The 26,374-nt window shown below is 38.6% G+C and overlaps 1 protein-coding gene across 1 annotated transcript in view; it reads right to left on the bottom strand.

Annotated features, from left to right (window-relative positions):
- The window catches only part of LOC124168747 (diacylglycerol lipase-beta-like), a 208,885-nt gene that overhangs the window by 100,285 nt on the left and 82,226 nt on the right, over positions 1 to 26,374 (bottom strand). The window contains exon 2 of the mRNA XM_046547014.1: positions 9,129 to 9,267. Within this exon, the coding sequence (XP_046402970.1) occupies positions 9,129 to 9,223 (95 nt within the window). The 5' untranslated portion in view covers positions 9,224 to 9,267. The remainder of the gene's footprint in view (positions 1 to 9,128; positions 9,268 to 26,374) is intronic.

The following is a 26,374-nucleotide window of genomic DNA, read 5'->3' as shown; positions in this document are numbered from 1 at the left end:
AAATAGGTTCACAATAACCAATTACTGATCAACAGAAATACTATGCGAGTTAAATTGCTCGAAAAATCAACCCAAAATTATAAGTGGCCTTCTTCCTTTGCGGCGTTGTGATAAGTGCTAAAACAGCAGTTGATTATTGAGGAAGCACATGATCAATCCCAAGTAAAGGGAGACGACTATTCGTCGGTTGAATTTCCGCACTTTAATGAGCACTCCATGAAGCTACGCCTCATAATAGCCTGAGTTTATTTCCTTGAATGATCAGCCTAAAAAGTTTATTTATTTTTATTTTACTTATTTATTGAATTATTCAAAAACAGCCAAAATGGTCTTTACATTGAATACAAAACATAAAATCTGCAGCTTCAACAAATATAAACTATAAAAAAACTATAGACGGATATTAAAGAAAAGAAAAGATTCAGGAGATTGTTTTCGCGAAGGTGCCTCTTGAATCATCTGATGGGCATTGAAAGATCCAGGGCCAGGGAAGGGTGAGTAGTCGAAATGGTATTGAAAGAGTTGGGGAGTCGGTAAAAAAGTGATCTCTGAGAGAGAGAAAGACGGAATTTAGGTTGGTGTAGTAGGTGGTTATTACGGAAGGAGTGGGTGGGAATGTGGGGTGAAAAGAATCACGACGAAAGTCAGTAAGTTTCAGCCTTAGATTCCTGGAAGCTTGTTACGTTCATAATGAAAATATTTTTTAAATACACACTTTTCATCTCTAAACCATCTTCTATCAGTTTCAAAGCATAATATCCAGATAAATATGGTACTGATTGTTTAAACACAGGCGAGTTCATAAATTTAAGTGTGATTTTAATCCAACTTGTTTTTCGTTACAAAAATCAGTAAGATTTAATACAATTTAACACATATTGTTGATTATATTTACTTGTAAGAAAACTTATAAAGGAAAAAAATCCCAGAAGCATAAATAGCATAGTTACGAAGGCGGAGTTCGTTTCCAAGCCGATCAAACTTAAAAGCGAAAGCCGCTGTCCTCGATTGGGAGCAGCTTCCTTCGCTTCCCTATTTCTGGATTTTATGCTTAATTACTGAGCAAGTCACTCCAACACTGAGGCTTTTTTATATTCGCGCATTATGCATTACTGCGTATTAGTAGCTCTCACGTAATGCCATGGTGTTCGAAGAGGGAATTAAAGGTGGCTGCCCTTGAATGGACCATTTAGACGCTGAGAGATCGAATTAACTTCCAAGAGACAGATTTCAAGATTCCATGTCTTGGGAAACTTTTTGCTGTATCACTTCCCATAAGACTTATACCTACTGCTAGATCTGTGTCTTTTGAGACAGAGGAATTGCTTGAATGTTATTTATTTTCATCTTGAAAAATATAAATGTTTACACAGCAAACATTGGTCAACATTTTCCTGTAGCTCAAGCCTGAAAATTTTTGTATTGTAATTATTTTGGAATGTGTTAGGGACTGATGCAATTTCTCCATCCATGCGGTGAAGACCTACTTTAAAGACTGCCTGTTCTGACTACCTAAAAATTCTAGCGTTAGCCTCCAGGGGGCTGTGGCGCTATGAGAGAAAGCATGGTGCCCCGTGGTATTTTATGCAATGATGATCATTGATACAGAATATGCCGCATGAGTCAGAATTTCAATAGAAAATTAAAAAACCAATATTATTGAGCAAACACTTGAATTTTTTCACTCCTTTAAAATTATGAGGCCTCATGCATCAATCCTCCTACGACAGTTAAACAATTGGTGATTCACACGAGATCTTTAAAATTGAAAGAGGATAACTATATTTTGGTAAAAAAAACATAGCCACTAAAAATCTAAAATTATATAATGATCATAAGTTTAGCATGCCGGAAACTAATATCATGTATAAAAAGCAGAATAGTGCTAACTGGGATTCCCACAAACTGAAAACTAAAAGGATATTGACACATCGCCAATTTATTCCAAAAGCTAAAAAATGAAAATATGCAGTAAACATTATTCAAAGTAAATGCAATTCCTTTTCTGATATATTTTCTATGACGAATTGCCATAATTTAAGATTTTCCACCGTTTAGGGTTGGTATAAATGGAACATTTTGCAGATGACCCCGGCCTGTCTCGTAATTTGGACTTTTCTCTTCAATAGGGTGCTTTCCTATTTCTTTCTAATTGCCTAAATCGAAAGATTATTACTACTGGAGTACGTACATATTTCACGCTTTTAGATTTTTAAATGACGACATCTATTTTTCGCGATTAAACGAAAAGTAAAAATTTTCCAGCGCGCGAAAACGCGACACCTAAGTATGAATGCTGAGTACAGCCCGTGTGACGTCTTTCTGGTTCCGGCTGCCGCCGCGTGAGGCCACCTTGGTGCGAGGCTATGAGCGCCGCTGCGATGCAGGCTACTAGCAGGTAGAGCTTGGCTTAAATAAGGATTATTATCGTATCAAAGGAAGGAAACTTTACAACCATAGGCAATTTTAATGAGTGTTTATTAACAGATGTTTCCCTGAGATCTGTGCCACATGCATGCATTGGTAACCTCAGACGATGTAAAACTCCTATCCTCTCGTGTAGAAACTAGGTTCCTGTGACGTCACGTGGAGTGGAATCGCATGTGCGCCAATCTGGCCTCTTTCAAATTAGGTTTAAATTGACCATGGCCATTCGTTTAAACTGGGATTTCTAAAACCAATTAATTTGTATATTATGAATACACTAATGGTAGGTAACGAATCGCAATCAATTCCTTTCGTTTTTTTGATGAAGGAAACTGCTCTATTTATTATAATCCCTATTTACTGTCCTTGAAGTTCCACACATTTTCCATATTCTTGAATAAAAAAATTAATTTCAAACTTAAATAACGAGTTTCAAACTACGCTTCCAGCATTAAATTTACGGCCTTCTGGCTGCATATATAGCTTTCATATATTTATAAGTATCCTCATGTATTTTTTAGCTCCTATATTTCTGGTATTTAAATCACAAGGAAGGGGCTGAAAAAAAGTCCGAAGTCCGTCGGTATTGTATTCCTAAGACTGCCGGGATCCATTTGATTTTTAATTGGTCGCCGCGCACATAACTCTGAGCCATTCTCACATTTTAACCAGCCACTCATACATTTTCCTCTATCAGAATCTATCCTCTAATCAGAACGCAAAATCAATTCCTCTCACTTTTGAGAATTGATAGCAAGTTACTACGAGATGTATAGACTGGATGGTGTCAGGCTAATTTAAATCAGATTAATCCTGAAACACCTCCCTAAAGTCGCTACGCTGGCAAGGCTACCCAGGCCGAACGTTTTCTCAAATAGGTTGTGGCTACATGATCCACGAATCCAATGAAGTAAGCCTGCTCACATTTTCGTGCATACATTTTAGCTTTATTGCAGCAGTAGTTACACAAATCAACGATATCCTCAAGTATCAATGGCAACGTATCAAAAAATATTTTACACAATCGTTGAAGATGCACTACATTTTGCTGAGTATATCATGGTTCATAGACATTGGTATGCTTTAAATGCGATAAGAAAACATGAGAAATATTTGAAGCTGACTTCATCAACTCAGTGTAAAAATAATTCCAGGAATTGAGCCAAAAGTAGCCTTAGTATTTTCAACTGCGCCGATGGCAATCCTCAAAAAGTTAAGCCTAAAGTGAAATGTCGAATATCGAAATATCTCGAGTGACAGGTGAAAAACCCGAGTAGCATTGAGATCATGTTCACTTGATACGCCATAGTATTTACTTACTCACTTTCTCATTGATTCAACCCAGAGTTTGATTTGGTCAGGCGAGGGCCGAGCTCACTCCATACTAAACTACAGACATGTGAAATTCATTAATTTATGGCGATCAGTGCCATTTCCTGAGCCACGTCACAGTTCGAGGATTTCTTTACCAGTATCTGAAGTCTCCCCCCGGGGCCCTATGATAAATAGGCCCGCTCTTTAACTACTCGGCCACTCTGCTACCCTCGTAAAATTCATAGACCTAAATATGTACCGTGTGATGGCCGAAAAGGCTCACATTTTCTTAGCTCTGTGATACGGATATCCTACTGGATGATTCTCCAGTTGACCGCTAGAAGTGCTGCCATCCACCGCACACTAAAATGAATTTACCCAATTCACCACAAGAGTGATCCCAATCTATGAATCGAAAAATAGACTACAATCAGGTATGTTGAGCAGAATTGATATTGTAGACGATATGAGCAATCGGATGCATAACTTTTCAATGCATTTCTTCGCGACTTCAAATGCTGTACAATTACAAATATAGAGACAAAATGTATCGCAACGCATGCATCGCTTTTTGAAACATTGTCTTTTTTGAAACAGCGAAAAATGCATTTTCAGAGGCAACACAAGTTCTACGAGGTGGAATGGGGTTCCCTTATTCGCAAATCCAGACGAAATACCTGACATCTGCCGGTATAAGATGGAAGCTGTAGAAGGGTAATCGTGAGAATTGAACTGTTCGATTGCAGGTGGTTTTCATTATTTTTTGTCGTCGTCCATGAAGATTATTCGATTAATGTTATCAATATTCTATGAAATTTTATCGTATTAATATGTTCAAATTAATTCATTTTGGCTGTAATAAAATTTAACGACAAAAAATACGTCCAAATAGAATTTTGTCCTTGTGCACTTTCTGGGACCGTCTGGGGACGTTAGCAACGTGTTAACACTTTCTCGCACCAGATTTCCACGTATTTTTGCTTTAGATTAAGCATTGAAATTTGCATCCTTCGCTCACAAATTCGAAAAGTTAACCTAATGAGGTGTCCTAATGCATTTACCCGTCTAGATTATAAAACCGCTGACTACAGATTACACACTCCTGCAAATGAGCTAACACTCATACCACATATTATAACATTATTTATTTTTTCGGAATTTAGTACTTCCGTGTCTTCACTCAATGGCTGCTGGCCAATATCGATTTATCTGACTAGCCTTAAGACTTCAAATGCCGAGGCCATCGCTAATTTTCATTAAAAAAACATTGGTATTTATCACTTATTACACATGGCATTCAAATGGAGTATGTCCTAACATCCCCCGCCACACACCTTTCTCGGCAACTTGCGGGGTAGCATGTATCTTCACTCGATTACTTCTCCGCTGTTACTTACTGATTTATTTATGCATTATTTACTAATAGGTTAGGTGACTTGTAGTGTAGTCTACTAACTTACAAATAACTTAATCCATGTTTATGAATTTTCCAAGTATTTCTAACACCACGTTATGAATGTTCTAGCTTCATAGGCTGATTGCCTTCATAAGTAGATGGTAAGTTTAGCATTTGAATGAATTTAGAAGTAAAATAAGTATGCCTAAGGTTTTTATGACCGTTTGGTATGCTTGTGGGAATGTTACTGCATGCTAGTAACGATCACGCCCTGCCAAACACCCTAGAGGAGTAGTGGAATGTTATTCGGGGATACCTCCGGGTCAGGTTCTACAACTCCATCTCGGCCGACGTTTCGATGAACGAGTTGACATAAATGGTTCGAGAGAACGAGAAAGTTCAAGATCTTTAAGAGCGACACAGAGAACATAATGTCAGAGTTACACTATATTTCCAGGTCCGATAGAAGCGATAAATTAAGAGAGATGTTTTTCCGAACGGATAGAGATGGGAATTAGTTTTTCCCCCGAACCATAAAGGACTTTAATAAACGCTAGACCCAACTTCGTTGCAGCACTTCATTTTTTTAGCTGTAAACGGCTGGTGTCCTAACACACCCTGCCACACGCCTTTTAGGCGGCTTGCGGGGTATTATGTAGATGTAGATGTATGGATATATATTATGTCATATTTCAGACATAAAAGACACTTACCTTCCTCTTGACGGATTGTCATTGATGACTGATTGCTCTATAAAATTAATGGCATCACATTAAAATTTTTAGGTAGTCAGAACCGGCAGTCTTTAAAGTAGTTCTTCACCGCATGGATGGAGAAATTGCATCAGTCCCTAACACATTCCAAAATAATTACAATACAAAAATTTTCAGGCTTGAGCTACAGGAAAATGTTGACCAATGTTTGCTGTGTAAACATTTATATTTTTCAAGATGAAAATAAATAACATTCAAGCAATTCCTCTGTCTCAAAAGACACAGATCTAGCAGTAGGTATAAGTCTTATGGGAAGTGATACAGCAAAAAGTTTCCCAAGACATGGAATCTTGAAATCTGTCTCTTGGAAGTTAATTCGATCTCTCAGCGTCTAAATGGTCCATTCAAGGGCAGCCACCTTTAATTCCCTCTTCGAACACCATGGCATTACGTGAGAGTTACTAATACGCAGTAATGCATAATGCGCGAATATAAAAAAGCCTCAGTGTTGGAGTGACTTGCTCAGTAATTAAGCATAAAATCCAGAAATAGGGAAGCGAAGGAAGCTGCTCCCAATCGAGGACAGCGGCTTTCGCTTTTAAGTTTGATCGGCTCGAAAACGAACTCCGCCTTCGTAACTATGCTATTTATGCTTCTGACATTTTCTTCTTTTATAAATTTTCTTGCAAGTAAATATAATCAACAATATGTGTTAAATTGTATTAAATCTTACTGATTTTTGTAACGAAAAACAAGTTGGATTAAAATCACACTTAAATTTATGAACTCGCCTGTGTTTAAACAATCAGTACCATATTTATCTGGATATTATGCTTTGAAACTGATAGAAGATGGTTTAGAGATGAAAAGTGTGTATTTAAAAAATATTTTCATTTTGAACGTAACAAGCTTCCAGAAATCTAAGCCCGAAACCCCGTCGCTATAAACTTTTTAGGCTGATCATTCAAGGAAATAAATTCAGGGTAGTACGAGGCGTAACTTAAAGGCGTGCTCATAAAGTGCGGAAATTCTTCCGACGGATAATCGATTCCCTTTACTGAGGATTGATCATGTGCTTCCTCAATAATCACCTGCTGTTCTAGCACTTATCACAACGCCGCAAAGGAAGAAGAAAACTTATAATTTGAGTTGATTTGTCGTGAATTTTAACCTGCATAGTATTTCTGTTGATCAGACATTGGTTATTGAGTAGATGTAGATGAAACGTCGGACGAAACGGAGTTGGAGAACCTTACCCGGAGGAATCCCCGAATAACCTTCTACGATTCGATACGTCGGGAAAGCCTGCGATAATTCTTCACCCTAGAGGAGGCTTCATCTGCATAATACCCCGCAAGCCGCTTAAAAGGCGTCTGGCAGTGGGTGTTAGGACACCAGCCGTTTACGGCTAAAAAAATGAAGTGCTCTAACGAAGTTGGGACTAGCGTTTATTAAAGTCCTTTATGGTTCGGGGAAAAACGAATTCCCATATCTATCCGTTCGGCAAAACGTCTCTCTTAATTTTTAGCCTCTATCGGACCTAGAAATATAGTGTGGCTTTAATATTATGTTCTCTGTGTCGCTCTTAAAGATATATCCATTCTCAATTGTTCAAGAAATCTAAGCCTAGCGCGCAGCCTCCGAGTCGCTAGCGGCTCCCAGCCTAATTCGCTTAACATCTGGGTAACACTGTCTGCACTCCAGGGTATTGTGTAGATGTAGATGGTGGTACTGCCACTATCGGCCATTTGGTTCGCGAATGTATTCCCCGAGGGGAAGAATTAAAATCAACATAACTTGCGAACTCTTTGATAGGCCTTCTTCTTGAAAGCAGCGCAGTGCTTCCGCATTGACCCAATATAGAAGGGCAGTCATATGAGCGCGTGTTGCTGCTGATATCAGAGGCCAAGCGAGAACGATTACATAGTCGCAGACAATAACACGCGGAATGGTGACGCATAGTAATATAAGCAGACTATTAACCGGATTCTCGGCCGTTCTCCTCAGACCAACCGGCTGGAAGGTTCATGGGAGCAGGAAGTCGTCCATTCCTATAATATAAATGACTCAAACTAGAATGCTAAGCCGCGAGTCTAAGCAACTGCGTAATCAAAGTGGTTTGGTAATCGATCCAAATGCCGCTTTTCATTTGTCATTTTGATAGTGTGCACTGCCATTTATTTTCATCTGTCAGGTTTATTGTATCTAGGAGAAGTATATCAACATTTCCTTGCATGAACAGTTTGGAAATATTATTTCCATAGAGCATCCGAAACTTCAATATTCATCTAGGTACTTTTCTACACCTCGGACATTGAGCTCTACCTTTCGGTAATTTAAAAAATCAAAAATGGGTATAATTCCATTTTAAAATGCTATGCAATGCAAAGATGTCGCTCTCTCCATAAAAATACAATGAAACGCACCAATAAAATATTTTGCCCGTAACGAGTTGAAGAAAACCGGTCACTTACTGGCCGTGCCGAAGGCGCGTCGATAATTACTGTGCCGGTGAGTCAACCTCACCTCAACCAATCAGAGAGAATTACAATGGTACAGGTGACGTGCGCAAATGTTCTGTTGTTGTTTGAAGTGTTGTTTGTGTGAAGAGGAAGCTTGAAAACTAAAATAGTATATTTGCAAAGAGATAGTAATTCTATAAATTGATTTCTTTTTATTTTTTTATATATATATTATTTTTTATCTTTAGAATATATTTTTTATTTGTATCTCATTTTTTATTTATTCTTGCGAACAATTGTTCTGTGAAAACAATTGATAATCTTTTTTATTTTTAATAGATGTTTTACACAATAAGCATTTGCCATTGCATTGATTTTTTTGTGAATATTTTTTGATTTTTTATATGGCAAGTTAACAAAAAAAGTTAAAATACTGATTTTTGCAATACATTTCACATGGCCCTATGATTTGAAGAAGGAAAAGACAAAGAAAAGACTCATAGAACGACCGTTTGGCCGTATTCATAGTTTTTCGCGTGTACTTCTTCACTATTTTGACCGTAGAAGCTAAACGTTTAGGTTTAAACAATGTTTAATGATTCATTGTTGTAGTCAAATAAGGGATGAGTAAAGCGATATATTACACGATCCTATGGAGCTTCGACAGAATTTCATAAAAATGCTTAAATATCAGCGTTCTACCTTTTGTTGCGGCGATAGCAGTGTCAGAGAAAAGTGGTTCCTCTGAGGTGCTACGTAGCAATCGTCGCACGTGATAAAATGAGCGAAATATGTAGAGTTTCAGTTTTTACTCACCAGGTGGCTCTGAGTAATGCGTCGAGGGATGAGGGGAGGACGAAGTCGTCTGAGGCCACTTGCCACCGCCTGCCCAGCAATGTCACCCCTGGCATCCCTAACGGGCACCGCTTGACCCACCCCAACACCAGACACCGCCCTGCAAAAAGAATTGCATCGTATATTCACTCTATCTATCAGAAGTTTTTAGAGGGTGAACTCTATTTCATACTTTTTACATTTTGATCCCTAAATTTATGATTTAAATGCAAAATTTGATCTTGTCAAATGCAATGTCCACGCTGAAAAAATTCAAGATAGAAACATTGTCAAAGTATCTAGCTGACAATGCCATTCTTAGCTCTCTTTGGCATGGAAAAAACAACGAACCACTTTTTTTTGCAAAAACTCCAGCAAAGGTCACGGAGGTGGTCATCAGTGAGGCCAAAGAGGCTGTGGCAATTTGACAAACAAGAAAACCAAAACCCGTCATACACAACGATGTTCGAAAATTTTTTCGACCAGTACCAAATGAAGCATGGGATTGAAAATTGGTTTGGTACACTGTATTTAAAACCCTATACGATTTAATTTCAAGAACCGGAAGTTCCCATCAATTTCCCCTCCAAAATATTGGAAACCGTTCAACTCCGTCTTTAAACGGCGAAGGTGTTTCCCCACAACGGACAGCGCAGGCGCACAGGGGCGTAGGCCCTTATCCAATGCGCGCGAATCAGCGCGAGTTAATGATCATAGGTAGGACATTAACTCGCGGAATCACTCTAAATACATAATAACACATCATCTGGACGCAATTATTGATTCATTTTCAAAGCAGGAACTCGTTTGACTTCCTCTTTCGACGGTCAATGTCACGAAGTTCTTTTCTAATAAGAAATCAACAGTTTCTATCGTGGATGCCCATAAACCAACACAATACTGCATACACTTCAAGTGATGTTGATAAAAATGAAGGAGCGGAATACGAGATATTAAATTATGATCTTAGCCTCACCTGATAGATTCTCCTTAGGCCGCTCAAGGCAACGCTCTCACGAGGGATAAGACGCTGGGAAGAACTACTGACTAGGAGAAGATGAGATCTAACGATCAAAGGCAAACAAAGCAAGCAGGAAGAGGGCAGATAATGTAGGGCATATGACCACAATTGCACGACAAGCCACTAAGCAATAAATATAATGCATGCTCTCCAATAAGCGAGGAAAGTGACTCGCGGTCATTTCATTGTCATTAACAGACAATACGGAGTCAATTATAGTTGAGGGCAGGAACAAACGAGAAAATCCTATACTGTGCGACCTCGATAACGCGACACATATGTTATTTGAGCTTGAATGGATTATCGAAAACGCCTGACAACGAGAAATATACGGGGGGAAATTAAGTTAACAAAAATAGTTTTTAAATTGTTATTACACAATAAATTGCCACTGTGTGTTCACCGCGCGCCAGCCTAAAGTTATTTCCTTTATCATTGTCATCAACAGTCGTCAATCCTAAGATTAGTTTGACGAAGCTCTTCACTCAATTCTGCCATTGGCTAATCTTTTAACACCCACATAAATCTTCCGCTTTATATCCTCCATCATCTGCACCATCCGTGGCCTGCGCTTTGCCATCCTTCCCCCCAAATGTACTTCCAACGATTATATTACTCATAATACCATCGTGTCTCATGGTGTGACGAATCAAACTGTCCCACATTCAACACAGAATTCATAAATGGCTTCTCTTCTCTCCTAATTTATATCACTTTTTTCCTTATGTCGAAATGGCGTTTCACGTAACAAAACCTTCACGCAGATCATTCAAAGTGAAGAAAGATAGTATCTAGAAATTTTAACCCTGAATAGCTGATGCCATTATGAAAAAAAATATTGATAATATATGGGCCGAAAACGCATAATTTTTAAACAGCAGTAACTTTGAGGCAAGCGCTCCGATTGGCCGCTAGTTTGCCCTGTTGCCGAATGTGCTGGAGAACAAATAACTTCGAATGCTTTTCCTGCCGGAGATCGCGATGTATCCAAGGCATTCGGCAACAGGGATAACTCGCGGCCAATCGGAGTGCGTGATTCAAAGCCTCAACCTATACATCGCTGGTAATTTTGGTTCCCAAGGGCATCGGCTACCCTGGGTAAAAATTTAATAACACCCTGCATAAGAATAGAAAAGCCACACACATACCCAAATAATAAATGTATTATGTGAACCCTTCAATTAAAATTCACAAATTAATTATATCAGATTGGTCGCCAGCCGCAGAAGCGAAACTGAGTTAACTAGCTTAATGCATGAAATGCAGTGGCAATTGAAAAATATTCCTTCAAATTGAATTCCTATCACAGATCTGAGTTTCATTTCTTGTTTTTTTTATAAAAACTAGCCATAGATCATGCTATCTGCATCAACTTTCCTGATCTGTCATCTTGATATAATTTTTAGAGTTCAAAATTTTGTGCGATGGTTCGAAGAGCGATGACGATCAAATGCATCGACCAATTAAGTGAGGAAATACTAAGAAAAGTTGAGAGAATTCTGCCGAAAACTTTAATAAGAACCAACCCGCCATATCTAAAGTAGCCCGGTAAATATAATTGTCAAGAGACAAGTAATAATAAGTAGGGATAATTGGTAAGGACGGAAAAGGGAGAACTAAAATAAAATAATTGGAACAGGTAAAGAGGAATGTGAAAGAGAAGAAATACGTATGTGTGAAAAGATTGGCTTATATGCGAACTGAATGGAGAGCTGCGTCAAACCAATCCTAGGATTTTGACCATTGATGATGATATCCGTTTTTACACGCATTTTCCCCATAAGACAATGCGTAACTTCAACAAATGCATTGAGGGATTTTGTAAAACGATAAACACCACCACTCAGCAAATCAACTTGATAATCACATGGATGGAAACTGGTAACGTTGTAAATATTTAGTGGAAAATCGCCGAACGGTTTTATTAGTGCGGCCCCCTGATTGTCCATGTGGTCGTCATTCAGATACAATTAGCTCTATGGAGAATAGCTACTGTTCGGAAGCTCACACTAGAGGGAGCATGCACGACAGCAATGGCCAATTGGCGACGGAAAACACGACTCCAAGTTGTCCACGTGACAGGAACACATTCTACGTCCACAGCAGCACACGCCATTGTATAGCAAAATTCTGGGCGGAGCACGATTCCATTGTTGTCCGAGAGAAACATCTGAAGGCACTCGTCCGCACTCCTGAATGCAAAATGCTGCCGTCGCGATAAGAGCTAGTGTGCAATACGCGAGTATCACAATAGAGGAGCCTCCGATCGGTAAATTAATACCTATTCTGTCACAAATTTTATAAGGCGTTCAAAATTTGCCACTGACGTCGCTGATGGAAGAGCGATTCTAATCTAATAGGGAAATAATCTAAAATTAAGAATGATTGGGGACTGAAATGTATACCCAAGGTGATATGTTGTATCGAATTCATTACTTTCCAGTCGTTGACAGCAGCAGATAAGCCAAGAGTGGAAGCATTCGACGTATGGTGCTACCGAAGAATGATGAAAATAAAATGGATAGACCTAGTAAGTAATGAGGAAGTGCTAAGAAGAGTGGGAGAGAAGAGAAGAAGTCTTCTAAAAAATTTAATTAAAAGCGGGAAAACTTAATCAGCCACATTACGAGGCATGATGAAAACAATCACAGAAGACGAGTAGATGGGCAAAAGGGCAAGGGACGGCCCCGAATGAGTTACATAGGACAGGTTACGTAGAGGATGTAAAAGAGAAGAAATATGTAGCTATGAAAAGGCTAGAAAGGCTAGCGGATAGACCAGAGGAATGGAGAGCTGCGTCAAACCAATCTTAGGATAATTAACATATGATGACGATCATCACCGTGTTGTGGACAATTTCCGAAAACTGATAAAAATACGACCTAATGAAGTGGCAACATAGTTAAGCTTCTAAGGGATGAATTGGGGCCTCCACCGAGGAATTCATTTATCCACGCCATTGTGTTGCCCGGAGAAATTCTGCGCGGTGCACAATTCTATTGTTGTGCGGAAGAAACATGTGAAGGCACTCGTCCGTGTTTCTGTATGCTCAACGCTGTCGGCGTATTGGAGTTGTGTGAACTAGTGTCCTATCCTTATTGATAGACTCATTCAAGACCACATTGCAGTGACGTCAGCGCGAAAGACTTCGTATGAATGACCGACGGTGAAGAGATTCCTTTCCGCAGACGAACACAATCGAAGCGACGTCCTTGAAAAGCAAAGCCCTTGAATACGCAAACCAGTGGGACAGAGTGACCGGGTTCCTCATTTTCATATCCACAAAATGAGCCCAATGGAAAATACTGACCAGGCGCGATTTTTATTTTACTTCTTTGAAGAGGAAACGATGCGAAGTTCATTTTGATCATTTCACCGTCATATCCAAACTGGAAACCTCCAGAGCAAAGATGAGTTAGTTTGTCGAAAGCTCCATGATTTCGACTCGAAGTATTTTTACACTTGAATATTCATGTAGAGGTAACATCGAGGGTTGTCTGGCAGGTCGACCGGTCGACGATCGCCGAGGGCCCCGAGCTCAGGGGACCCCCAGAGTCCTCTGGATTGTCGACAATACTCCACTTAGTTCATAACTCTCATAAACCCATGAGGGAGTAGTGTAAATAACTGCCATTCTGTGTACATGACTGTGGGGGCCCCGAGCTTAGAGGACCTCCACAACGCTCGCGTGTATCATGAAGCGGCCGGCATGCGCTGTGGCGCTGGTCACGTATCTTCTCTCCCTCTCTCCTGTCCCTCGCTTAGGCCAAATACGACGACGAGTTAGTATGAACCATAGATGTCCAACTTCTTTGACAGTTAAGAGTTTTACTACTATAAGTTCAGATGGCAGCAGCATCGGCATCTGCCGCCAAATTCAAATCACTAAAACAAGACCTCCCTTCCAATTCCATTATTTCAAGTCTGTTTGCTTCAACTCAAAATGCCCGCAAACTCGTACGCACAAAATAACTGATCCTCAGGAGCGAATGGGTAGTTTCATATAATTTTTATTTGAAGGAAAGAGCCATCAAGGCCTCAGGGCAGTAGGTTATTGTTTAACTAAGGTTATTGCACATAAATTAAAATCGAATATAAAAAGACAAAAATAATATTTATTGTCAATAAGTACATTATTCAAGAGGATAACAAACTTAGCCGAATAGTTCTGTGCTACATATTTTTTCATGATGAAGTTCTGAAGAATGATTCATCAACTCCTGGATAAAGAAAGAATAGCAAGAAACACAATCAGAGTACATCACTTGTAATGTTTCAGAAATTAAAGGAAAATTACACCTCCCTATGAAAAACACAAGAAAGTTATGAAAAATACTAGGACTTTCAAACAAAATTAGCTAAGTGAATTGGCCATAACTGAGTATTGCACTGTTAAACAATTTTTAGACGATATCCAGAAAAATCAGTTCTGTAAGACAAAAATGGAAGCAGACGCGTAACTGTAGGGAGGGAAGGGGGATAGATCCCCCCCAAAGCCTCAGAGAAACAAAAAGAAATTGTCTAGTTTTGACATTTAATAACTGCATCTGCTTAAAGTCAATTTTTTAGTGCGAAAATTGTGTGATATGTATTTCCAGGCATGCTATTTTTCAAAATATTTCCCCAACGAAGGTGGGGAATCGCCACCCCAGGCTATCCCCTCCCCCCAAAGCGTAGTCCTAGTTAGCCTCTGAATGGCAGCATGGATGATGCGATGATTCAAAACTTTCTAAGGAACTAGAAATACAGCTCAGTAATTTCTTAGAAGAAAATTATCTTTTTTTGACTTTTTTGACTGTTGCAGAGAGTATTTCAATACCAGGTTTAAATTAAAGAAAGATTCACATGACACCGACACAAAAATTCATAAAGTTAACTTCACTAACAAAACAATTTGGTGTAGATAAGTGAAAAATTAAGGCATTAATTAAAAATGATTTAACTTAATTAAATAGATTTAAACAGTAATTCTAATACATAGTAACTTCAAACAACCGAGTTTGGATGTTTGGAGCAAGCACATGGAAGCATAAAAACAATGTGACGAGCGAAGGATGGAAGTTAACTAAGCATAGTAAAAATTATGCATTCCTTTTTCGAGATCCTTGGAATTTAATAATAATCGCTTCAAGCAGATGAACTGCATTTGGATTGATCATTCTTAACAGTCCTATACTTACTCCACGGGAAAGATATGTCTTTATCAATTGAGAGGAAATAAACTGAAATGTCACTGTTTTTCTAAAGAGTTGGATTAAGTTACCCAAATTTAAACATCCAACAACTACGTTCTTGAGAAGTATTTCACAACACATGACAGCAGATGCAATAAAAATGAATGTGACTTACCTGGCTACTTGTCGAGGAAAACAGAAAAACTTACAGCCCTTGGAAGGGCAGTCCTTAACTGCGCAACAATAACGTATTTCTTACGATACTCCAAATTTTGAAGATCTATTACGATGCGATACACGCTGGCAAATGCCGACATTCTTCGATTTCACTACAGAACTCCGATACAACAACACAGTTCACTTGAGCATGTTCTCCGTGTTGATATTTCAAACCCCAGCTCATCTGCCACTCGAAGGGAGTTTTCGGATGGACTGCTTATTTCAAGTTCGACTTCGCGTCAAATATCAGCATTATTTAATGAACTTCAATAGTTTACAGTTGATTTTAATTGCTTATTTTGTAATTGTTACCTTGAGTGCTTATTTGCTGGTAGCTTAATAAAGTTTTTTATTGTGACTATTTTTTATGAGTCCACGAACACATAATCACTTAGAAGGAAAGCGCAAAAAGTAATAGAATATTTTTTGGGTCCATTTATAATTGATAGTTACTGATAAAAATACTAACTAAGGCTTCTCGAATATAAAGAACTAAATCAAAATAAATAAAAATATTTCCTAATCTTTTACCTGTTATTTTCTTCTCTAACCGACATTTTTAATTGGTCAGCTGATTTATATGGACGAAACAAACTGTCAAACATTATCCTAAAAAAAATAGTTTGAGATATTATGTTAGTTACTTTAGGCTTCAATCAGTCTACAAAATTAGTACCTCATGTTTTGCTCAAGTTTTTATCTACACTTTTAAACAATAACCAAGGAGTATGGATAAAGCTGCGTACTTGTGACTGTATGCCATACAAAAAGTAATTAGACATAGTTAAATCATAAAAGAGAAAATTCTTTATCTGGTCCCAAAATTTACTTCGTAATATTTTACTTTTTTTATTTTGCTTTTGGAAAGGGTTATTCGACAAGGTTATTTCAGAGGTTTATTAAATTTCAGGGCATTTTCATTTTTTTAATTTCATCTCCTTTTTAAGAGCTAGAATAGTGTCAACATCCATTTCCGGGAATGCAAATTCATAAACTTTTCCGGTAGTGGTGGGGGCGAATCCTCCGCTGAGGGGGGACCCCATCATCAGCTCCAGCCGAGGGCCCCAAATTACCCCACACCGCCCCAGGGTAACATTGATCTGTACACAATTTCGCGTGTAATACCAGACGAGTAGTCTCGCGAACATACGGGTAAAAATAAATCAAATTCGTGAACATCAGAGGATGTGTCATAAAATAAATAATATTGGAGTAGTTGCGTCGATAATCGAATGGATCGCCCGAGTAAGGAATGAGGAGGTCCCCAGAAGATTAGGAGAGAAGAGAAGCATAATGGAAACCTTAATAAGACGACGGAACAACCATATAGGTCACATCTTGAGACATGATGGCCTGATGAAGACAATCGTCGAGGGATAAGAAGAGGGCAAGATCGGAAGAGGAAGACCTCGAACAAAATATATGGAACTAGTGAAGAAGGATGTGAAAGAGAAGAACGTAAGTGTGAAAAGATTGGGAGATAGGATTGACTGAATGGACACCTTTGGCAAACCAACGCATAGAGCCATATTCTAGAATCAGATTCCATCTTGAGTCCTCACTCTACCTAACAGGAGTTCGAATTCTAGAAGATCACATCAACTCAACTCATTTTAGTTAGATTAACTTTGGTAAAATTTAAAAAAAAATGAATTTACCTAAAACCTATTTTCATTCGTGGTCCCCTGCCCATAAAAAACTAGCATTACTCGAGTACAATATCACGCGTGGAGGTATTTTCACGAGAGATATTTCATTGTATAAACGTGAAACTATGGCTGCGGACACCATGGCAACTCAATTTGAGTTAGGACCCAGGAGGGGCCTAAGATTGCCAATCTGGCAACGTGGCAGTCTAGTTTCAGTCGGGATCAAAACTTGAGCTACGTTCTCGAGAGGGTTGTTCATCACCAGTTGTCAACAATTCTAAAATTGGTTTGACGCAGCTCTCCACTCAATTCTCCTATAAGCTAATCTATTCATAGCCACGAACTTCTTCTCTTTCACATCCTTCTTTGCCTGTTCCACATATTTTATTTTAGGTTTTCCTTTTCCGTTCTTGCCATCCACTTGTCCCTCGGATATTGTCTTTATTTTCATTTGAACACAATCGTCTAGGAACAAGTAGATGGCAAGAAAGTACCTAAGTGTGTTTACGTCACAGTGTTTTGCTGCACGGAGTAATGCACGTTCGATGGCAGCTCTCACCTCCCACAAGTATGCATGCATTGAATGCACTTTGTGATAACTGTGTTGAGCGCATTGCATGCTAGTGATCCGCCTCCCCCTGCCAAACATCCAGAGGAGTCTCGCACGGTATTGCGTACTTCGCAAATAAAAGTAACTGGTATAATGGCTGAGAACTTTGTGTCTAGTTTCATCTTAATCTTCTTTCTATCATACCTATAAACATATTTTAACACCATTACTTTGAGCCCAAGGCGTTATATTTTAAATACTTACCCTGCACAGAATAAAAAGAAAGAAAATGCAGGAAATAAAGTTTCAAGAGGGAAGTTATGCTTTAAGTCTAATTAAAAAAAACGATGTAATCGGAAAGATTAAAATGACTGATCTAAAAATGATTCGAATACCCGAGTAAAAATCGAAAAGGTTTGCTAATTTCACGGACAAACATTGGGAGAGTTACAATTTGTAAACCAGCCGATCCATATCCGTCACGTGACTGGGGGATCACCTATACTTAGTGATGTTTTTAACCCCCTCCCCCGTATCTCCTCTCCCACTGATTGACCGGCGACCCTCGGGCGGTCACAAACATGGCCTCCGCTAATTGAGTCTCTCTCGATCCCTCTCAGCAATAATTAGCTGTCGATTACGGTCGCATCCGCTCCGCGCGACGGATGTCAATTGTTTGGAACGCCGACCGCAGAACTCACGGGAACTTACCGTCCGATTAAGAGTTGGGGGAGAATAAAACTGCCAATGCACCAACAGCGCATTCGCAACACCACACGTTGAATACGCGGGAAGTTTACGGAATCCGGTGACGAAAGACTTACTCCGCGAACTTGATAAAATTCAAGGCAAAGCTACACAATAAATTAAAAACTGCTTTGTTTGAAATGAGAGCATCACACAGCTCAAAAAGGAATTAGGGTGGGAGTTGCAAGGGAATCGGAGGCTAAGTGCAAGGCTTTGATCTCTTGAGTTACATCGAATAAATATATATTTCAGAGCGACACGGAGAATATTATCTTAGAGCCTAGCTATATTTATTGGACCGACAGAAAAGACATTATGAGAGATATTCAGCAGAACGAATAGGTGCTGGAATTTGCTGTTCCCCCGAACAATGAAGGACTTAATTTGCAGTTGCCAGGGGCAAAACTTATTGTTAGTGCGCGCATTTCAATTTCTTCTTTTTTCTCTTCTTTTATTCGTTGACGACTGGACTCAACACACCCCTAACCTACTGAGGTGACTTACGGGGTATTATGTAGATGTACACTCAAAAAAAGGATTGGATGTGGCATCCAATTTTTATTGGGTAAGTGAAAGTTGGATGCAGTATCCACTGCAAAAGACACGGCAGCTAACGCGATTGGGTGTACTATCCAACTAAATTGGACGCTCGCAACTTGGTTGTAGGGTCCACGTGTTGGTCCCTACACCAATCTTGAAGAGATCGCTCATCCAACAGTTGGATCCCACAGCCAACGCGGTGGTGAATATTGCTTCTACGCCAGAGCCATCTAGCGATAAAATCCCATACAGTTCTTAAGTGCACATGTTTAGCGTGCTTGGAGGTAAGTAAATGGTTTTTCTGTTTGCTCTTGCATTTGTGAAAATATAGCCATCCATTGGCATAATACTTTTTTATATTCTTAGAACACTTGAAGACGAGAAGATATGGATAACCAAACTAGGGCTTTTCTTGATACTTTGGACCTGACCAGTCTCGCGGGAAAATTTACTGGTAAGCTTGCTAATTGTACTTCCGTTACTATGCGCAACTCTTATTATATTTCGCCGTTAAAGGTTTTACCTTGTTATTTGATGTTATCCTCAGGTTGGTTATTGTGTTTTTAACCCTTGTTTTCTCGAAAATAATTCCGGTCAATGTTCAATGACTGCCATACAAATTATGGTTTTTGTTACTAAATGAATGAATACATTTTAGCATGCATTTAGTACATGTGTAGCATAATATCACTACTACTAAATGTTATATTGGAATTCTCTATTAATCCATTAACGAAAAATTTCAAGCAGTTTTCCACAAATTCAATATCCACTAAATGTGTGTCAACTCGAGGATCATCACCAGAAGCCAGACTCTCGTGGATGATGTGACATCATGTGACTCAAAAAAGGCTATAATGAGATAAAAATTTGTGGAAAAGTACTTGATAGTTATCATTTACGGATTTCATTATCAATGATAATTTCATGCAAACTATAGCCTGAGTATCACTATGCAAGGTGAAATGCAGACACTTGTATACTAATTATTCAAGGCCTGTACCCTAAATGCATACAATATCATGCGTATGAACTGCAATTCAGAACTGTGTATCACGAAATTTAGAACTCTGGTCGATATAAACCTTTTCTGCCCGTATTCGAAGCTGTGTAACATATCACAGAATTTTATCTATAATTTTCCTCCTGATATACTTACTCTTGATGTTTGCACGTGCAAAAAATAGATACTGATTTTGCATTAATTGTAATTGTAATGCATTAATGGCTTATGCTAAGAGTAGGAAGTTGCTGTCTTTTCATGTATAACCTAGGCAACTAACTGTAAAAGAGGAACCAATAAACGAAACACGTATTTAATGGTGTAGAGATTTTAAGTATGGTCAATAAGACTATTTAGCAAGAGTATTACCTTTCTTTGATCATCATTCATTCATTCAACAGCATTCTTTCTTTGATCTATGAAATAATTAAAAATGGAATATTAAATAAGCTCTTTTTCCATCATGAGTATTTTTAATGGCATAGTTATTTCTTTTTTCAGATGAATACATTGACTACACAAACCTAATGATGTTTACGAGAGAGAACGTTCAATGTCAAGTGCCTCCCATTAGGCCTTCAGAAAAAGTAAATGAAAGGTGATAAAATACTTCATGTTCGGAAGCACGAAGGTAGTATCATATTAAAAGGATATAGACTATCATTTATTATTTGAATTGACTTTAATGTATTTATGAATTTTGTGACTATTGAAAATATTTTTCGTGAAGATCATTTGATATATGTATGTGACTATATATCATCAAATTTCTATTGTGAGTGTGTAAGGCAACTGATTTTTTCTGCCCCTTGCCAAGATTTGCCACATGACAAATTTGAATATGCTCGCGATACAGTGATGGCTACAGTAAAAATTATGTTTTCTAATAAATTTTGAGGGACTACGATGTTTGTGTACACATACGTCTTCATTCATGTTTAGCCTCTAACAAGTGTCCTAAGCAAAATATGCGTTACTCGTGCTCATACGTTGCCTCCAGTATTACATTAATTAGACGTGATTAAAATATCTTGGGTAATTTTATGTGATAGACATCGGAAAATTAGTGAAACCTCCAGCTCTAATGTTTCTAGCATTCTAATCATTATTCGAAATTTATACCATGGAATTTGGACTACCACTTATTATATCTGTACTTACATTTTGCAGAATTTTCATCTTCCTGATATCTATTCCCGATATTTGGCTGTTGAACTGTGTATATGTCGAAACAGGGGATGGAATGACCGAGTTTTTGGGAAGTTTTTATCTATTATGTTATTCACTTCTTCCTGAAGTTATAGGAGGTAAATATTCCACTTAAGAAAGAAAAGGACTCTTTTGAATTACATTAACTAGAGGTGACATAAAACAGGTAGTCTAAAAATGCAAACAAAAATAACAGGCTACCTGAGAACAGAATCGGCATAACTTTAGCCTATTAAACCACACTTTCAAAGAAAACGAAAACGAACACACACAACTTCAAACCATTTGAATGTACAAGAAGCACTGAAAAAATTCATCTTCGACACTTGAATCCAAAGTACGCACAGTTAATTCCTTGAAAATCGTGTGTGAACTCATTTCACTCCGTTCTTCTCGAGAATCTTGCCGTTACTGGAAGGACGATTCAAGAGAGATAGTCCACTAATGCCATGGTCCACTAAGACTGATTCAGCTGAGGGACGAAATTGAGGTAAAAAAAATGCATTTAAGTAAACAAGAGACGTCACGGGCCATCTCCTTGAGAGCCTAATATTAATGTGTGGTAAACTCACGAGACACTAATGGGCCTCATGCGGATATAAATGACCACGCCTGGCGTAATCACGTCTAAAGTAGTCACGCCTTCGTAATAGTTGCCATGATGAAATAGAAAATAAATTCCGGATAGTAAAAGTAGAAAACTTTTAGCCACAGATGGAAGCAGTTAGAATATCCGCTCTCATATGAGCTCTTCGAAGCCACTTAAATCATGCCCAAGTGGAAATGTCAGACAAAAGTACCTTTGCCGTTAGGGGGAGTGCGTCACCAGAGAATAATGTAGATTTTTTAAGTTGATGAACATGAAATAAGTAAAAGGACGGCTAGAAGGTGAGGGGCACTTCTATACACCATACACTTCTATGTCTCGCCACTAAACACCTCATTATTAGGAAATATCTTTTTAGCCCTTCTTTCTCGTTGTACAAATAGAAAAAATACCCAAACTCTAAGGTCTTTAACATCCTTGTGGAAGGCATAAATTGTATGCAAAAGTATGGAATTGAGGCTGATGCAGAGGTTGGCAAGCAGAGAATTCTTTTTTTTCTCTCTTTGGAATTCTTGAAGATAATTTGGGGTTAAATGACATATTGGGATTTGTTACTACAGTTTAAAGCCAATTATTTCTGTCATAGATGTAAAAGTCAAATGCAAGTCACACAGATTTACAGGAGAGGAAGGAAAGTGTACGGAATATTGATAGTTATGATAATGATGATGTCTTAACAGGATTGATAAATCTGGCATTGTAGAATGTTCTGTTTGGAAAAATGTGGAAAATTTTCAACAGTACCTTTGGCATATGTATGTTCTTTTTAAATTTCTTTATAAAAAGTTTCTTCCATTTTTTAATAAAGGCGTATATTAAAATATTATTGTTATCTTTTATTATTTAACCTACATACAATATTTAACTGGTGTCACTAGTAATAATAATAATATACGCTAAAATATTACCCATTCATTAAACGCTACGGCAACAATTTCGCAAAGCTGCGGCATCCAATATAGATGGGCGTAAGACCCAACGACGCTGGCTGTGGTATCCAACGAGTTGGTTGTCACAGCCATCTCTTACCCAGCCATTTAAAATGGCTACCTCATCCAACTAAATGGATGGCGCCCCAGCATCCATTTAAATTGGGTGTGGGATCCAACTCTTGGATACCACAACCAATTTTTTCTTTCAGTGTAGTTGTTGTTGAAATTAATGTTTCTGGTGGACACATTTTTGAGACATCGAAGATCTTTTGGAAACCGATTTTATACTGTAGCAAACTGCATCAAGTTCAATGAAAACAATTGGATTTTTTCCACAAAAAAAGGAATGATACATAAAAATAATCATGGTCTCTGATTGAGCGGTGGTGCAAAATGTGAATTTTTACATAAAATTATGAATATAAGCAGATGAGATCAGGGCGTCAGTTTAGATGCTGACAAATATTTCAAAAGTTTCACCGGCCTCGGTGGCGGCGGGGTAACGTCCTCGCCGGCCAAACAAGAGGTGGCGGGTTCGAGTCCCGCCTGGGTAGATTTCCCCGGTCCTGGGTATGGTTGTTTGTGCACGTTTACTTGTTAAATTTGTTGAAAACCCAGGCATAAAATGGCCAATAAGAGCTACATCCGGTGGTTTGAGAATAAAAAAAAGTGACAGAGTTACCCCTGTGGGATGAAAGCTTGGCCACTGACCGCAGCATCCATGATCCATAACCCCGTGAGGTCTTAATATAGCCTTTCTCAAAAATCCTCGAAATGCGAGGAGGTCCAGAGAAAGCAGCTGCCTCCATACCCTGAATGACTTCGGTTCCGCGAGAAGATGAGAAGAGATATTTCTCAAGAGTGATGCGGAGGACATAATCTTCGAAACCAACAATGTCTATAGGTCAGACAGGTACGATATCTAAATTAAGAAAGACATTTGCCGAAAGCACAGGTGTGTGGATCCGTTTTATTCCGAATGATTAAGGACTCAAATAAGTAATATTTGTGACTCAAAGGTCAAGTCACGCCAGTTTACACGTTCTTTTTTGTAAAGGGCTGATGTCCTAGCACCCCCCGCCACACACCTGATGAGTCGACTCGTGGGATAGCAACGAGGTGTAGATGAATGTGTGAAAAATGCGCTCGCCTTTTGCTTAGTCTGGGGTGAGCTCTACCTCCTCATAACCTAATCAACCTTCGGTTTGAATGATTGAACGCTAACGCCATAAATATCCATGCAGTGCCGATGCAGCGAATCATCAGCACCACTGCTCAATCCTTAAGGCCGTTTTACACGGTACACGGAATTGCGCAATCTGACATACGTGCGAAGGCGCAGTCAAAATTGCGTCGTGCAGAGCAGAGAATTGCTAGAGCACATGCGAGAATGCGTGGATGAGAGACGGCAAAATAGCCCCTGTTCTAATTTCGTTCATGCTTTCGCGCAATTCCACGCCATTTTAGAAATTAATGCAGCTCTAACCTGCGCAATTCCGTGCCCCGTGTAAAACGGCCTTCAGATTGGTTTGTCGCAGCTCTCCACTCAGTTCTTTTATCTCCTAATCTTTTCACATCTACTTAATTCTTCTCTTTCACATCCTTCTTTACTTGTTCCATATATTTTGTTCGAGGTCTTCCTTTTCCGTTCTTGCCTTCCACTTGTCCCTCGACGATTATCTTCATCAGACCTTCATACTCACTATATGGCCGATGGGATTGTCACATCTTCTTATTAAGGTTTTCACCGGGATTCACTTACTCTTCTCAAGAACTCCTCAATACCTATCGACTCGAATGATCCAATTGGTCCTCATTATGTAGCGATTGCGTATTTAAAAAAATAAGCATCAATATCACAATCGATGTTTCAAAATTATCTCGAAGGATTTATGAATTTCATCGGATAAACTAAGCGCACAAACCGGTGCGCTTGCAAAGCCAAAGATCAAGCAAAATTACAGAAACAGAATTAATACATTAAAAGATGAAGGGTAGACATTCACTTACTTCGATTTTTTTGGATAAGGTATCTTTCAGGCATCAATAAAACGAGTCTAAATTGTATGTTAAGATCACATTCATCAAGCGATTGAGTAACGAGTTTGTGCCGAGGAGTTCAAGCGGATAAGTGCATTTAGAAAGACCTCTTGCCTTCTCACACTATTTAATTAATGGATCTGGGTTAGATATCTAATTTTCCTGGTAGCGCAGCGTGTCTCAATATTCATGACGTAACTTAATCCTACGATTCATGTGGCGTCATCAGGTCGAAAAAAAATTTTGAACTGGAGAGAGAGCAAATTTCAAATGCATAAATTTAAACGACCGGTTTAGTCGCCGCGCTAAATCATCTCGAAGATATACAGGAAATACTTCATCTTAAGTCTTCGACGCCCACGGGTGCCATGCGACAAGTAATGGACCAAGTCGATCGAATGAATCAATCACGAATGGCGGATCGCCGGTGACGACACGTCTGTCAAAAAACATTTTTCTAATTTATTCACCGAACGATAAACATTTGCCAAATACAGAGATCATCTAGTAACCTTACCACATTTTTGGGTGAGGCAAAGACGACAAAATTTAAGGCATATTTTACCAAAAGAATAAATGAAATAATTATTTTCCTCCCTAAATAATAAAATTTAAAATTAATTTAACATTAAAAATAGTTACTTTTTTTAAATTCTAGGTACTAAAATCACTCCAATTCGAACCTCCTCTCCTTCAATTGAAAACTGTTTGTGTGTTTACCTTCCCGCCAAAGATTGTGAATGGAGGTAACATGTAGATGCGTATGAAAGGGTGAAAAGTCGCACTAATTTTGCTTAATCAAGGTATGTGGTGTTTTAAATGGCACGTGTTTCCCGCCAAATATGGGTTTGCCAGTTTGCATCAAAATAAAAGTACGGATTCTTTTCTGTATTTTTTAGATTTTCACGGCGATTTGATGCTCTAGTGTAATTTATTTTTGGATTAACTGCTGCACGGAATGAACTAGAAAGAATCTAAGGAAGTCATCCGCCTTTGCAGTGCCTCCACATAAAAAAATCCGTAACAGCCGACTGGGCTGCTCGAATCTTTAGAAAAACCCACATTGAGACCAGGTTTGGCACAGTGAAGGCAGTTAAAGTCTATCTTCAATCCGCCATAGATGCTATTCCTCGGTCCAAAACGGAGAGGATATTGCTGGTTTCGTGCTCTCTGTGAGTCTATTATTATAATTATAATGGGTATATTAAACGGAAGATCGAGACAAGACGAGGCTGAAAGATCTTCCAGCATAAGACCAAAGTCATGGCAAAACATCTGCGTATTATTCGCGTCAAAGTAGAGAGACAGTCGAGATATATAAATAGCCTGTAAATTTCAAAAGGGATGATAGCTATCACCTGAGAAGTGAGTGCAAAACAAACCTTAACAAAATATCCGCATGGCAATCAATACTTGACGACATATATTATATTTCTTTTTTTATGTTCGATGTTTATATACTGGTTTTAATTTTTTATTTTCCGAATTCAAAACAGCAATGGTTTGTGTTCCTATAAAATGTGTTCCGTCCAGATAA

This window comes from Ischnura elegans, chromosome 12, assembly GCF_921293095.1.
Source record: "Ischnura elegans chromosome 12, ioIscEleg1.1, whole genome shotgun sequence".
NCBI classification, from domain to species: Eukaryota; Metazoa; Arthropoda; class Insecta; order Odonata; family Coenagrionidae; genus Ischnura; species Ischnura elegans.
The sequence above is the reverse complement of the archived record's forward strand: the minus strand, read 5'-3'. Positions and strand labels throughout refer to the sequence as shown.